The 11971-nt window shown below is 45.1% G+C and overlaps 1 protein-coding gene and 1 long non-coding RNA gene across 2 annotated transcripts; both read right to left on the reverse strand.

Annotated features, from left to right (window-relative positions):
• Nucleotides 1–710: 710 nt before the first annotated feature.
• mdfic2 (MyoD family inhibitor domain containing 2) lies at nt 711–4596 on the reverse strand. Its single transcript, XM_049023364.1, has 2 exons — nt 4537–4596; nt 711–2002 (listed from the first exon to the last, which is right to left on the reverse strand). The coding sequence occupies exons 1-2, from the start codon at nt 4571–4573 to the stop codon at nt 1758–1760; spliced, it is 282 nt and encodes a 93-aa protein (XP_048879321.1). The 5' UTR covers nt 4574–4596; the 3' UTR covers nt 711–1757.
• Nucleotides 4597–4603: 7 nt separating this feature from the next.
• LOC125747841 (uncharacterized) lies at nt 4604–8659 on the reverse strand. The gene is made up of 3 exons (XR_007399383.1): nt 8560–8659; nt 8252–8342; nt 4604–4770 (listed from the first exon to the last, which is right to left on the reverse strand). It is a non-coding gene; the product is annotated as an uncharacterized LOC125747841 (long non-coding RNA).
• Nucleotides 8660–11971: the final 3312 nt, after the last annotated feature.

Consider the following 11971-nt stretch of genomic DNA (forward strand, 5'->3'; position numbering starts at 1 on the left):
GTTTCCGGAGTGAATGAGGTGGCCGCTCATGCAGTAATGCATTAGCAGGAAGGTGGGCGCAGGATAATATGGCACGGTGTCAGTCAGGAGCCCCCCGGGGGCAAAAAGCAGGCTCACGTGCGTAAAATGCCGCCCCCACCCCTACAGGGAGCACGGGGATTATGCCACGATGTATCACGCCGCACGTCAGCGGTGGGCAATTTCAAAGAACCGAAAAAACCCTAATGATGTGAGAACGAGTACGCGACGTACGGGAAAGCAGGGAAGATGGATGCAGATAAACAAATAAACAATTACAATGGCTGGCTTCCTTGCTGGGTACAATTTCCACAGCTGGATGACTGTGCTGTTTGCTGCTCTCAAACTGCCTGTGCTGATTACACTGGCTTTTTAGACATCAAAACATACAGACCAGTATCATTCTTTGATGGGCAAACTAGCCGATTCTCTGGCCTTTTCCATTATATTTGGTTTGGGAACCCATGGCGCAAAGAAGAAAATGAACTTAATAAAATGCTGATAAGGGTCTGAAGACGAGCATCATACCGAATCTGTGTCTGTGTCTGTCTGTCTTTAAATGGCCTTGAACTCTCCACTACACTGTGGTTGAATTTGCATTACTGGGGTAATTATGCTGTCCCTCCGCAAATCCTTCACATCTGTGGCATCGCAGTCAGAGCTAGAGGCAAATCTCTACTTCCCACTATCTTTCACGTTGAACGGTTCAGTGCTCTTTTTTAGAACCAAGATGCCATTGAGTCTGCATATATGATTATTGTTTACAAGTAGCTAAGCTAGTACAATCACATTTCTCCCTAATACAGTATATTTTGTGCACATTCCGCAAGTCCAACATATCAGCGGAACATAAATATCTTTCAGTGTCGTCCACAATTTACATAATTCCCGCAATTAATTCGCCCTCTTCTCCGTCTGTCTTCTTATGTGACGAGCGACAGTCGTGCAGACAGTCAGCTTATAAGAACATTCTAGAAGGACAGAGAGGTCATAGGTCAATGGGTCCTTCAAGGATGAATGTCCTTTATGACTTCAATTTACAGAGGGCCTGTCGACAGAGGCAGTGGTCCAGCGATGACGACTGCGAGTCCTCCGCATTCAGAACAGCTTCTCTGGAGTAGAGGAGTATATCATTATGTGACTGCGCTGTGCCTTTAAGACCAGGCGGGTGGGGGAGGGGGGACTGGGGGTGTTGGCTGTAGGGTGACAAAGACAGTTCATGCAATGCAGCTGATGGTCCACCGGGGGAGCCGTAGGGTCAACATAGGCATTCCAATACATATAAACAGACAGGTATGTACTTAAGCTGTTTGGGTTCGTATCCCACTGAAAGGAGTGACGTCAGGGGCTTCTCAGGATTTCCGGATCAATATTACATCCAGCGTGTTGGGCAGGTGTCCATTATTGTTCTTTGAAGTCATAAATCTCTTCCAATTCTCCAGTAAGCTTCTGATGCAGCCGTTCCTCTTCAGGCAGAAGTGATATCCTGGTGTCCAGGGCAGCCATCGACTGTGCTGGATGCCCAGAGGAGAGCGGCACAGATCAAATGATGCGTCGCTGATGACTCATGCATGGAAACTCGAGTCCCACGGTCCGGAAGCACACATCCCCATCTATACGTCTTCAGGGATCGCTCTGCGGTGGCTCTGTGGAGAACGCTTGCCCTCTCTGGGTAATGCAGGACATGCACCCATCATAACCGACGTGCCCAAACCCCTTCCCCCTGCACCTTTAGCGGATCAGCGGTAGCAGATCTCAGAGATCTCCATGGCCAGCTCCAGGCACTCGCCCGCCTCCAGACACACCTCCAGCGCGCTGCAGTCGAACTCCAGGCCGCAGCCAATGTCGTCGTTGGTAGCGGGCGGCTGTTGGGCCGAGGCGGAGAAGCGATGGCTCAGTGCAGCCTCGCAGAGCGGCGGTAGCATGAGCAGGAGCTCGGAGAACCTGCAGAAGAGGCAGGTCAGGATAACGGAAGCACAGTCGTCTGAGGATGGAGACAGAGAAGGGTGGTTAGCGGGGAACAGGCAGGAACACTACAGCACATAGCGGTTACACTAACCTAGTTAAGCCCTCTCAGCTAAACACATTCTTAAAAGGCCTGCAGGCAGCAGATTAAACAGAGCCCTCAGAGCGGAAATCAAGTACCTTGACATGTGGGCTTCCTGGAATCCGGTCAACAAACTGTCCCAGGAGGCAAGGGGGGCACTTTTAACTTTTTACACCCCGTTTGGGATGCTGCCGCCATGTGGGCTGGACTGAGCGCGTGCGGTTAAAGTTAAACAGCAATGACAAAGAGGCCCCCACCTGGCCTTGCAGGCGGCATGCTTTAGGAATGGCCCGCGGGGCGACTGTAAACCTCCAGATGTCCTCTTGTGGGGGCACTTGGACGGATGGCGATAATTGCCGATATACTATGTTTCTCTTCTTTACTGGACAGCTTTAAGCTCCGGTTACACACCAATAAATTGGAAACTTGCAGACAAAATAGCATTTAAAAAATGTGCAGCGAGCCAAATTCCCGATTAAGCATGTGTCCTTCAAACAGATCTATGTCAGTGTGCTATAAATTGTGAAACACAGGCCAGGAATACAGTTTTGTGAAGAAGTGATCGTATTTCCACAAAAGCTATAAAGATATATAATTTACTACACAAAACAGAAGCAGTACATGTTTTTAGCTGTCAAAATTTTCACAAGAATACTTTTTCTTATAAAAATATAAAGTAGGAGTTTTAGGATTGTCTGTGTCTGAGAATCTCAGTCTCTTGAAGGGAATTCTGCTCACCGCTGACGCCCAGACGGCCCACGTGGGGCTGCTTCTCCGCAGTCCGTCTCTATCGCCTGTCTTTTAAAAGCATCCGTTTTCTCCTCGGGCATTTCTTAACACATGCATAATTTAGGAAATCACCTTTCGCTTCCTAATACATAGAGCACCAAGGAAGCTGTCTGCAAACCTAATCATTTAGCATTGGCCTTTAAGATGCTCTGTGGTGGACGGCTTGCAGTATGACTCAGCCGGCCGCGGACTGCACCTCCAGATTCGTCAATGATACTTGCCCCCTCCCCCCCCCCCCCAAGAATCAAGCCATAACAGCCTGCTAGCCTGAACAATAACATAAAATATCTATTTATTAAAGATATCTAAACAAACTGTACTTTGCATGTCATTACCTATCTAGACTTTTTTATATAATATACAGGGGCATAATTTAATTTAATTTAATTTAATATATTTTTATATAATATATCAGGTTGGGGGGCAATGTGCTGATGCAGAGATCCTGGCCAGCGACCCCCCAGGCAGACACACGGTCCAGTCCCACCCTCCAGAAAAGACCTATCTGCCGCAGCCAGGTGTTACGTGGGCGTCCCCTTGGCCTGGTCCAGCCAGTTAGGTCCTCAGCACAGAGGACCCCGCGAGCCAGATCACCCTCAGGGAAACGCACCATATGACCATAGTGCCGTAACTGACGCTCCCTCACAAGGCAGGTAATGTGCCTCATTCGGGCTCCTCTAGCGACTGCTCATTCGACACAAAGTCAAATATATATAATACATAATATACAAACCATCTAAATTATGCCCCTGTATATGCAAAGCTACTACTGTAGGCCTGTACGGGCTGTGAGCGCTACGTTTTGTTTTTTTTTCATTAAAAATTGAAAATTACTGGCACCGAAACGTTTAAAAGTTACTGCGAGAAACGTGAGATTGGACAGTCACAGAGACAGCTAACAGGAGAGTAAGGGTGAGACCCCCCCCACAGCTAACAGGAGAGTAAGGGTGAGACCCCCCCACAGCTAACAGGAGAGTAAGGGTGAGACCCCCCCCCACAGCTAACAGGAGAGTAAGGGTGAGAACCCCCCCCCCACAGCTAACAGGAGAGTAAGGGTGAGACCCCCCCCCCACAGCTAACAGGAGAGTAAGGGTGAGACCCCCCCACAGCTAACAGGAGAGTAAGGGTGAGACCCCCCACAGCTAACAGGAGAGTAAGGGTGAGACCCCCCCCCCCACAGCTAACAGGAGAGTAAGGGTGAGACCCCCCCCCCCCCCCACAGCTAACAGGAGAGTAAGGGTGAGACCCGCCCCCCCCCCACAGCTAACAGGAGAGTAAGGGTGAGACCCGCCCCCCCCACAGCTAACAGGAGAGTAAGGGTGAGGCTCTCAATAGGCCTATTAAAGTTAGAGCAGCACTTACACTAACAGATATTATGTAACATAAATATTGTTTTTTGGCCTCCTCTGCCAGTTGCTGCAATCTTTCTGCAAACTCAAAAAATATGTATTTCTGTTTAATTGTTCACAGCCAAGTCGCAAATAACTGAAACCGCTAAAGCCAGCTGGGGGCGGGGGGTTCTGTATATCAATAATAAAAAAAAAAAGACTAGAAAGATTCATATTTCAGGAAGAATCTTCAAAAGGCGGGGTGATGACGTAACCATGCATTAAGTGCTGCGATGAACAGCATGACGTTACGGCGTCTCCCCCCGCAGCCAGTTTTCTAAAGCGCTCACCCACCTCCAGGGTCAGACTGGCGGCCGGAGAGGGCGTCCATGGAGGAGCAGCTGCTGCTGTAGCGGTCCGTGGTGCACAGCGAGCTCTGGGACTCGGCACGCCGGCCAGACGCCCGGCAATCGCAGGATCCGGCGCCTATTACAGCGAGAGTCTCACTGGTGGGGCTGCCTAGTGCCCGGCCTCCTCTGGCCGGTTCTGCCCTCAGCACTCCTTCTGCCCTAGCTGAGGGTTCACTCTCTACAAAATAATAATAATAATAATTAAAAATGTACAGTACAAGTTTGAGCGACAGCTAGTGAAGATTCGTGAACTTTTTTAGAGAGAGATTCATGATCCCCTAAAAATCTTATCCACCCATTTCTTCACATCTTCGGCATATTTGTCTTTTTACAGTTTAATTTAATCATGGCATTGCTTCATAGCTGAAAGTGTTTAATTAATGTTTTATAGCTCCACAGAATTTCAGTTTCGCCATACCTTACTATATGTGTGGGGAAAGTTTCATGTTCACTTACAAAATTCCAGTTGTTTTTCATTAAATTGTCTGATTATGAAAAGAGTTCTGATAGATGGTGACTATATGGGACCACAATATACATGAGGAAACAGTGAATGGACAGGCCTTCAATGCAGACTTGAAAAAACGTGCTTAAAAACAGTACTGATTACAGAAAATTAGCTGGCATAATATGGGAAGATATCTATACACAAAGCAGTATCTGAATATAATGCTTTATAACAGTGCCTTTCCAACAAAGGACAAAACAGTACATGCGGGTCATCATTTCCGAGTCATGGTGTCTTGAATTATTAAAGAGATTAAATATTTTTTTTAATTAAACTTAAGGAAAAAATGCACATATAGTCGAAATTGTCCATACACCCGTTCCATTAACACCAAGACCTCGTGGAAATATTTTACTGAAGGGAGAGGTGTGAAGGGGTCACCCTTATGGGGGAGATTATTGATTGGTGAGTCTTATTTGGATTCTGCCGTCTCCCCTGAACCTCTCTGTTGTTCATCTGCTGTCATCGCGCTGATACTGGGCTCTGTCTGTCTTCATTTTCATGTTTGCTTCATCAATGTACAGCCATGGCATCTTGTCATATCCTCCTAAATTTCCTTCATGATTAATAAAGTTTCTAGGCTATCTATCCCTCTGTGAGACAATCAAGCCCCATATTCTCATATGGCAGGTATGCTGTCTGGACAGCAGGGGGCGCAGTGATTAAGGGTGTAATCTTGGAATGTGGAGGTTACTGGTTCAGGCTTCAGTGATAGCTCTGCTGCATTAGTTTTGGACCCAGTGTTTATAAGTACCGATATTTTAACTATATAGCTATATTAGCCAACAATCCCTGCAGAAGAAAAGGTACACAGAGGTCTATTATAATAATCCAAAAAAATCAGACTGGTAATATAAAGGCGTCGATTTTAGCTTAAAACATTTATCTACGCATTCATTTAGTCATCCTCCAGGAACACACTCTGCCCTTTTCCGTTGTTTAGGTTTTTTTCTCCGAAGAAGAGAGGTGCAGGTGGGGAAATGCATAATTAATCTGGGGGCTGTTTTTACGCAACAGGAACTGAAAATAAATCTTAGCTTTTGCCTCCCGTCGGCTGCCCCCAGAAATGGTATCCTACCCAAATTCCCAGAATTTCCATTGCATGAGAGCTCAGAAACAGGTCGTTCCCCAGTCTCTCTTCTGGGATTTAAATGGTTCAGAGAAGCGGATCAATAATAAATCCACCTTCCATGGACAGATTTGAATACTAACTATTAATGAATCGTTATTATGTGACTGCGCTACCCTGTTTATTTTTTCCCCGCACCTATCCCAAATTAATTATTTACTGCACTTTCCTGCGTTTTATTTAACATTTAATGTCTTATGATTTATTAACTTGTAGAACATGCTTGGCGTACTACGTTTAATAGGAATAAACGCTGTTAGCGTAGCGGGGAAGAAAAGTGCGGGCAATCTCAGGGCTGTATGGGCTGGTAATCAAACTTGCTAATTAAAAAAAGCAGTTGGAACACAAGGCGATTTATAAAGGGGGGTATGTTTTGTACCCGAAGGCCCAGGACGTTGCCCGAATCAGCAATTATTTCGTCATCTGCCATTGTTTTGCGTCTTCCCACATATCCGAGAGACGTGTACAGGAAAGGAGAAATCACTTCGTCTGAGAAACTATTTCTTTATGGGGTAATTGTGGTGTTTACCTGCGCCTGAAGGGGACGGATGGCGATGCGCGTAACCGGCTGAGCGTCGCAGTACGCAGCGGCTCTCTGAGCCCTATTGCCGCTGAGGGAAACATACGTGCGCACCTTCGCATAGATTTGCAGTGTTTTGTTTCCCTTACCATGCCACTTTCCCTTTCTTTAAAGGAATAGTAAATATCAAAAACACCCTGTCTAATGAAGTGAGAGGGCTGATGAGGAAAACGCTTTGATCCTGCTTCAAAGTCTTTTAAAAACGCTCGGGGGAGATTTAAAAATGTTTATAAGGCGCGGGGAGCCTGGGGATGACCAGGGCTGAAAGATGAGAAAATGAACGTGTGCGTAGGGGGTCAGAGACCGTTTACAAAGGGTCTGTTTGCGGGCGGCATATAAATCGCAAAACCCAGAATTGCAGTGATAAAAAGAAATAAAAAAGTTTCACATCCTACGCTAAAGCAGGACATTTCTCCGCGCTAACCACATTTATTGTTGTATTATCATCTTTTTTGCCTGTTTGTAAACTAGGATTGATGCGAAGACTCATAGGTAAAGTTGCGCTGTCTTTAACTTTTTTTTTTACTCCCGACTTCGGCCTGAGCATCCAACCCCCCCGGCCCAGTAAATGTCCCCTGGTCCTGTTCCCAAAGGTAGGCTGTTTAATGCACTTTCACCCCGAGGCCATCCGGAAGGCGTACAAACCCACGACAGTCGATGTTTATTAAAGCCGCAGCTTTCATGCTGCTTTTATACATCTGATATCATGCAGCGCCACCTTTGAACCGCTGCACTGTAATTAACCTCCATGTTTAACCACGGAGGTGCGTCTGAAGCCCACCGGCGCGAGCCCCTTAATCGCACCGCAAACAGCACATCGTCACGTTTTCTTTTTTTCTATATCACATGCAAGTCATGTGCAGTTAAAGTTGGTTTAAAAAGCCAACCATAATCTTTCTGCCATATAACCCTGATCCCTGCTTGTATAATCCATTGTTTTGCATTGAATCTCTGCCAGGGAATTTGATTCATTATCAACAATATTTGAGTTTGGTGTCTAGGATCTCACCGAAACCTCAGAAAACAATGCGATCCCATCAGGAGCAACAGGAAATGGGCAGGCAGCGGTGTGCTGCCTGCCCAGACTGGGAGATGAAAAGGCTTCGGTTGATTTTGTCCAGTATTTTGACGCCAGTCCTCCGTCCAGGACATTTTGGAGGGAACTGGCTTTCAGGACTTTTAGCAAACGTGCATCATAGACTGAAAACTGTCGCAAGGTGAAGCAAAACCAAGTGGTTATTAAAACTGTGACCAGCTTCCACCACAAGGTAAATGCGTTTAGAACAAACAAGGGCTTTGTTTCTCGCTGCAGGTGACGGGCGAAGCACACAGAGCTGTTCTCTGTTTAAAGCATTTCGCAGGGTTGGGGGCACATTTGCGGGCTGTATACGAGCATTATGCATGTATCTGTCAGAATGATGTCATACTCAGAGACAACTTACCAGCTTCATTAAAAGCGCTTTGCTCTTCACGTCTCATCATATCGCTTCCCATTTCGTCCCTTTTTCCTGAATTTTTGGCTGCCATTAGATACTGTGGTGGTGGTGAAATAAGTCGTTAAATCAATTTATGTTTATTATTACGACGATCCACATAAAAGTGGACTCGGCTTAACAGTTAGCCTACAACTACTGAGCAGGTAGGAAAGGCACAGACGCCGCCGCTCGCTAAAGACCGGGAGCGATGACGGCTTACGCGACGTCCTGCTCTGTGACACTGAATCCTTTTAAAAAGAAGCGGTGTACTTTACCTGAGAGGACTTCCCTATGAGGAGACCGACAGCTCGCGATCGTGACTGGTTTCCAGTCCGGGAAGAATGACCAGTAGGTCCAGATGATACAGTGACCCACCCTCCCCAGCCAGTGACGTTTCTCCCATACGATGCGCCTCCTGACCTCCGCGCAGGGATGCATGCTTTGAAATATCACTGTCGAGGGGGTCTTTTCGCCTCCCTCCTGCACTTGGATGATCCCTGGCGTTAGATGTAACTTGAAAGCGCTAAATGCGCGAGTGCACGTGCACAGCGAAAAGCGGCAGCACTTACTGCGCTCATTGAACATGAAAGTGTTCGCTGGGGTCCTTCAAGACTCCAAAGAAATGCCCTCGCGTTATTGCTGCGAGACTCACTGTGAGCAGATGCACCGTCTTGCAGCCTGACTGTTTGTGTTATTAAAATGGATGGATGGGTAGATGCATGGTTTAGGCTAATTTCTTCTGATTATAACCACAGAATGCTTGATGTTTCACGCAAATAAACTGCACAGGGTGTGCATCTTAACGACATGTGTGCTACAGTTTTCAGGAGAAGGTCTGTAGGAAAAAACAACACAACTCAAGCTGTAAGGCTCCCTTTGGACAAGTAAATGAAATCTGTTACCGGTGTTCGTTAATTAGATAAGCCTCCCGCGTGACGCAAAGGCCTGTTGATAGTATAAAGAGTATTGGGTAGGAGCAGAAGTACGTTACGTGTGAACATACAGTGACGCGCAAAAGCCTTAGGTATACAGTAGTAATGGGAAATGTTTCAAGTTATTTATCTGGGTAGTAAGTGTACATTTTCTCAGAACGAGAATGCCATTTAATAATAGAACATGTGCAAATTATGAGTAAAATAAAAACTAACAAGGATTTCTCCTGTTCCCCAAAACGTTACTGATATCTTCTTGGACGGCTAGATGAACAGCGCTTCAGTTCCCAGACCTCCACTCAGGGTCACCTCAGCCCTGTTTGATACATTTCACCACCCGCTCATTTAGTTCATCAATGAAACTAGTTTTAAAAAGTCAATAAGACATCGATTAGCAATATGAAGTTGCTAGTAGTCAATTTGAAAAAAAAAAAATCTGTACTGGATGGTTGCTGTAAGCACTGGGGTGACTTTAGGAGATGTTCTGAAGTGGCTAAGCTGACACACTTTGACAGGCATAATATCATAGTTTTACATCAACATGAAAATCATTTAAACAATTTTCTGTGACTGCCTCAGACTTTTGCACAGTACTGTACACATGAAAGGGTATAAATTAGCTATGATTGCGTTAAGCACATCTGCAAAATATGTAGGCCTGTCATACTCTGTTACACTTAAATGAATGGGTCTATTTGAATACATTTCACTTTTTAGCTTATTATGAAAACACTGTACACAATATAAGTTTGATTTCCTATTTTCTTTGTAGCCTAATAACTAGAATCAAGAAAAAAAACATGAATTATTAATCATTAACTTTGTTTTTTTTTATAAATGAAAGTACTCATTTTGATGGTTTTGATGAATAATTTATGCTTGAAATTAGAGATGTAAAGTAAGATTTTTGTGGTTTGTGATTGTGGAGTCCGGTTAGCTCCTGCTCTACATCCCTGTGGTAATAAGCACTTGTGTTTGTTGTGTTCATTAGCAACTTTATTGTTTTTTGATGATGCACGTAAGGGGATGACATACTCAGGAACACTTCGCTCGTGTCTCGTGGTTTGCGGTTCTCTGTTCGCCTGCCCTTCCACGTCTCCTAACTGATACATGCCCTCCAGTCGAGGGAGTCGTCTATGGTGCTGTGGCTAAATAAATACAAACGTGCATTTTTAATCTTAATATCTGGATCCACAAACAGCCCCAGTCTTTGCTGTAAACAATGCCATCTTCAAATCAAACACCTCCACTGTCATGCTTGAATTGCCTAATGGAATGAAGCAGATCCATTGCGAGGGAGGGGATGCATTAGATTGGGCAGCTTCAATGAAGATAATGGGCAGATGGCTCACAGGTTAATGAACTACATAGTTTTTATGTGGGTCCCCCAGTTAGAGCTATCTGTCTGTCTGATCTGTCTGTCTGATCTGTCTATCTCATCTGTCTGTCTTATCTGTCTGTCTGATCTGTCTTATCTGTCTATCTCATCTGTCTGTCTGTCTTATCTGTCTGTCTGATCTGTCTATCTCATCTGTCTGTCTCATCTGTCTGTCTCATCTGTCTGTCTTATCTGTCTGTCTGATCTGCCTATCTCATCTGTCTGTGTGTCTGTCTGATTTGTCTGGTCTGATCTGTCTGTCTGATCTGTCTGTCTGTCTTATCTGTCTGATCTGTCTGTCTGATCTATCTGTCTCTGTCTTATCTGTCTCTGTCTTATCTGTCTCTGTCTTATCTGTCTGTCTGTCTTATCTGTCTGATCTGTCTGTCTGATTTGTCTGGTCTGATCTGTCTGTCTGATCTGTCTGTATGTCTTATCTGTCTGTCTGTCTGATCTATCTGTCTCTGTCTGATCTGTGTCTTATCTGTCTGTCTGTCTGATCTTTCTGATTTGTCTGGTCTGATCTGTCTGTCTGATCTGTCTGTCTTATTTGTCTGTCTGATCTGTCTGTCTGTCTGATCTATCTGTCTCTGTCTGATCTGTCTGTCCGTCTTATCTGTCTGTCTGTCTTATCTGTCAGTCTGGTCTGATCTGTCTGTCTGATCTGTCTGGTCTGATCTGTCCATTCCATCTGTCCTGTGAATATGCTGTACCATTGATTTACCTCTTACATATGTCCTGGCTCAAGCCAACTATTGCACCGGATCATCATAATCTTAAGGTCCACTTTCAGGATCAGCAGAGTTTTGGACAGGCCTGGCCTTCATCTGCATTTAAATTTTCTTAAGTTTAAGTTTTCTTCTCATAACACCATAGAGCTATTTATTTTTATCTTACAAGTTCTAAAGAGTTGTGCATTACATAAAAAAGGTCAAACTTGTCCCCTGGTAAACGTGTGCTGTCAATAGCAGGATTAAGGGAATAGTGGACGTGTTCAGGATGAGTCGATAACTTGGTAACAGTTTCGTAAGTAGCAATCGTAATTCCATGCTGCCACTGCATTTTGGTACCGATAGTCCTCAAACTGTACAGTTTCTCATCAGTCAGCTGACAGTCTGACATTTGCTATTGCTGGTGGTGAAAGGAGAATTTTCGGTATGTAAATCCAAACTGAAGCAAAGGTGTGCCAGCATATCACACCAAATACACGGCGAGTCGAGTGCATGAGGTGCACAGTGTCACACGGTGCCCACTCTAAATGAGACTGAAGCTTTTCTGTATTCAAATTTCTCCAAGTTTACAAGCCTGCCAATTTACACTCATTAGACGTCGCATTAGTGTTGCATTTTAAGAGACACCCTGTTGTGTTTGCATATG

This window comes from Brienomyrus brachyistius, chromosome 8 (assembly GCF_023856365.1).
Source record: "Brienomyrus brachyistius isolate T26 chromosome 8, BBRACH_0.4, whole genome shotgun sequence".
Classification (NCBI taxonomy): Eukaryota; Metazoa; Chordata; class Actinopteri; order Osteoglossiformes; family Mormyridae; genus Brienomyrus; species Brienomyrus brachyistius.